The following is a 4,290-nucleotide window of genomic DNA, read 5'->3' as shown; positions in this document are numbered from 1 at the left end:
CCGCACGCCGCTTCCTATATTCTCTTCGCTCTTGTCTAATCTCTCTATTAATTTCTAAACATTTTAATAACGTGAACGTTTACAAATCATATTACAAAGGACACGAAGGGTCAGCATCAGGAGGGATCAAACCTGGGGTCTATGATAAGGACGGTATCTTTAGATCTTTAGACATTCATTAGACACACACAACCCCCACTCCATGCACCTGTTCAAACAGGTGTCATGCAAACCCAGGTGGGTGGAGGCAAAATAACATAGCCCAGTGTGGACACGGACATGTCGGATCTGTTCTAAACAGCTTTCCTCGGCCTCTTGCCCTGGACAATGGTCACCTGGTTGGATGAGAAGATGGCAACTGGATGTGTTACTCTCCTCCGTAAGGGAGGCCTCTCTGGTGGCCTCACTGCCGTCCCCAAAGTCACGTGGTTCGAATGCACCACGTGCTGTGCTGGAGACGGACGGGCCCTGTCCTCCTGGGCGATGACTGGCCTTTGCAAACCCACGCCATGGTCAGCGATGGGTCACTTCAACAACAAGAACAAGTCATCAATGAGGTGGACGGACAGAGTCATGTTATCAATGGACTCAAGTCAGTCCAAGGAGGAAGAGGAAGGGGAGGTCCCAGGAGAGGACAGGGGTCAGAGCCACTGTCCACAAGGTCACTGGGAGTCCTGGACAACACCAAAGCAACAAATAACTATTTATAAGAAAATGGATCTGTTGGGTCATCCCAGCAGAGGTTCTTGTGTCCACCTCCTTCTCTGATGGTGATGGTTATGGGACATTGATTTGATTGCAACTCCTACAACTCCATGGACACAAGCTCTGGACGCTGAGGTCAGGTCACAGTCTCCAACACGTCACGCAAGTCTCTAAGTCACGCAACAAAAAACTGAGGCCTTTTTGCACCAACCTGCTGGAGAAAAGTCTTGACCAGACCTCGGACCGCCAGGAAAACCAAGAGGTCTGTCTTGGAGAGAGTCGTGGATCGTCCAACATCAGGTAACGTGAAGGCGGCAGGGAAACTTGATGAACAAAAACGAGACGACCAGAATGCAAAAAGAACCAAACACAGGCACGCATGGCCAGGATGGCAAAATGGACACAGAAGAATTTGGGTCAAAATTGGAGTTGGGGGTGTTGTTAGGTGGCATGGAGATGGCTGCAGACAGACTGACAGACACACACACAATGTGCATGGACCCTGCCTCCAATACATCCCCACATCCAGTCTCCACCATAGCGGGGGACCCACGTGGAATTGCCTTGAAGAATGGGCCTGTCCATCTCAGGACACGTGGACCCCGTCCATCTCAGGACACACTGACCCCATCCATCTCAGGACACGTGGACCCCGTCCATCTCAGGACACACTGACCCTGTCCTCAGGACACGCAGACCCTGTCCACCTCAGGACACAGACCCCATGCACCTCAGGACATGTAGACACTGTAGATTTCAGGACACACAGACCCTGTCCATCTCAGGACACATGGACCCCGTCCATCCCAGGACACAGAGACCATGTCCATCTCAGGACACACAGACCCCATCCATCTCAGGACACACAGACCCCATGCAACTCAGGACACACAGACACCATCGATTTCAGGACATACAGACCCCATCCATCTCAGGACACACAGACCCCATGCACCTGAGGACACGCAGACACCGTCCATCTCAGGACATGCAGACCGTACCCTTCTTAGGACATACAGACCCCGTCCACCTCAGGACACACAGACCCCATGCAGCTCAGGAGACGCAGACATCGTCTATCTCAGGACACACAGAACCCATCCCTGCCAGGACACACAGACCGTGTCGCCATCAGGACACGCAGACCTCGTCCTTCTCAGGACACACAGCTCTGTCCTCCCCCTCCAGAGGACACACAGATGCCCAGCCGCCCAAGTCCTACCTACCCACACGGCCACTCCCCTGTGTCCCCGGAGGCGGTGACACTATTTTAGGCCGAGTTGAGTCAGCGGGCATCCCCTGGGGAAGCTGAGCACCCTGGCAGGCCTCGCGTGAGGGGGCCCCACGCCTGGCCCCACGCCCGGCCCCACACGTCTCTCCTGCCGCATGGCCCCACACACGTCACCTGTCCCCACCCACCTGCCAAGATGCAAAAACACAATGGCTGGCACCTCTCCACGGTTCCTCCACCAACCTCTCATTGTTCGCACACCTCTCTGCCCACTGGCTGGGGCCCTCCTGCGTCCTGCTCCCCTGAAACTGGGGGGTCCCTGCTTGGCTGGGCCTCAAAAGTGGGGGTCCCAGCTATAACATGCCTCCCAATGTGTGATGACAGATGTACCCAGAGCAGTGCCTTACACACACACACGTGTCCTGGCCAAGGACCCAGCCTGGAAAGGGCCTGATGGACCATGTCCCAGGGTCACTCCAATCCTGGCTTCACCCTGGTGTCTCCCACCCAGCAAAAGGACCACTTGGTACCTGTCCAGTCCCCATATTCACAGCCACGCTCTTGGGACACGACCCATCTGCCCCGGGGAACATTTCGAAAGACACTTGTGCAGGTTTTCAGAAACTGTAAATATTTACAAAGAAGACCCTTCCTTCCACCTCTCTGCTCCGGGGCTGTGGAATCCCACAGACTGCGGCCTTCTGGGGCGGACATCCGGCCGCTGACCCATCGGGTCAGAGGTTCAAACTCACTTTCCGCAAGCGTGCACAGGACAGAGTACCCCACAAGGCTGTGTCCAGTGTCTTCACTTGGAAATGACCAGGGGTTGATGCTTTGACTGGTTCTTTGTCCAGCAAAAAAATAAAAAATAAATCAATGGTCATGTCAAGTGTCCAAAGCAGAAATGCAAGTGACCACCACTGTCCAGCTGAGTGGGTCGTGGGCTCCCCAAGCTTGTCAGTTAAGATGGGTGGGTGGGTGAGGATATAATTCAACACGTGCTGTCCAACCCTTCCGCTCCCTGGACCCCTCCAGAGGCCAGCCCTGTAGCGCTGACCTCCCTGACCTGAGCCCTGACCTTCCTGGTCGCAGGGGTGGAGTGAATGGTCATCACTGCCCAGGGCGCAGGGCGAGCCCGGCACACATTCATTGAGTCCCACACACAAGGGAACGTGACCATGACTCAGGGGGGTGGACACAGAAAGGGCCCAAGAACCCCTGCGGTCATCACCAGCAGGTCTGACCTCCCCAAGTCCTGCCTGCTGTCCATTGCCACCACCAACAGGGTAGGTGGACAGGGCTCTCCCCTGAGAACAGAGACACACACACACCCCCAATGCCTGGAATAGGACCACCTGGGCCAGTAAGAACCAGCTGGGGCTGGTCTTGGGGGGGCTGTGTTCACAGGGGAGTGAGATGGGTGTCCTTAAACACAAGACCCTTTTTCCCCAAATGACCACAACATGGTTCAAAACGTCCTGAGTCACACAGCTTGGCTAAGAGGTCACCATGGAGAGAGACAGAGAGACGGGGGACACCCATTACCACTTGGGAGCCCCAGTTTGGGGTTTTTTTGGGGGGTAACCCACGCTGAGACGTGTAGGGAAAGTCCTGACCTGCCCAAGACGCATGAGGGAACTTGAAAGTGACTCTGTAAGCGGCCCATTTTGCACAGAGCCTGGTTTGCGCGCCCATTATCCGAGAAGGATGCCAAGTTTGAAACAGACTGGAAACAGGACAAGTGCGTTAGGAACCATGCGCACCTTTTAAACTCAAGGGCCCTTTGGTTCTCATGGGAGATGCAAATTCCAACCAAGTGGGAGGGTGGGTGCGGTGTGGCCACTTGGCCTCTGTGTGTCGGGGTTCACCTCCTGGGAGGGTCGATCTGCCAGGCCAGCAGGGAAGTTTGAAGTCAGAGGGGTTCCTTAAAGGGGAGTGTGTGTATGCAAATGTTTAAGAATCGAGGGATCCAAGCGCCAACAGTTTGGAGAGGGCTCGCTGGAGGGGCGCGCACTTGGATATGGGTGTGTGTGTGTGTCATGGTAACGCGTGAACCCCTCCTGAGCCTTTGGCCTTGGCCCCCTGGGTCCCTTTGTGGCCAGAGAGGAGAGGCCGGTGCCCCGCTTTACTCACCGACGGTGGTTAGTGTGTCCAAGTCCTGCAGCCGGCAGGATGGTGCCTCGGGGCGCGCGGTGCCTTCGGGGGTCCCCCTCGCACCGGTCTCGTCGCGGCCTCCAGGGCCAGTGTCCACCTTGGCCGGCCCTGGCGCCTCCATGGGGTCCGGGCTCCCCAGGACGCATCAGCGGCGCCCCGCGCGCCCGGAGTGGACAAAAGGCGCTGGGTCACTGCAGCAG

General features: G+C 56.2%; 1 protein-coding gene across 1 annotated transcript in view; it reads right to left on the bottom strand.

Annotated features, from left to right (window-relative positions):
• Positions 1-4,211, bottom strand: part of PRKX (protein kinase, X-linked) — a 40,821-nt gene extending 36,610 nt beyond the window's left edge. The window contains exon 1 of the mRNA XM_006903179.1: positions 4,070-4,211. Within this exon, the coding sequence (XP_006903241.1) occupies positions 4,070-4,211 (142 nt within the window). The remainder of the gene's footprint in view (positions 1-4,069) is intronic.
• Positions 4,212-4,290: the final 79 nt, after the last annotated feature.

Source organism: Elephantulus edwardii, unplaced genomic scaffold (assembly GCF_000299155.1).
Source record: "Elephantulus edwardii isolate Elephantulus edwardi_28Jun2011 unplaced genomic scaffold, EleEdw1.0 scaffold00529, whole genome shotgun sequence".
Classification (NCBI taxonomy): domain Eukaryota; kingdom Metazoa; phylum Chordata; class Mammalia; order Macroscelidea; family Macroscelididae; genus Elephantulus; species Elephantulus edwardii.
The sequence above is the reverse complement of the archived record's forward strand: the minus strand, read 5'-3'. Positions and strand labels throughout refer to the sequence as shown.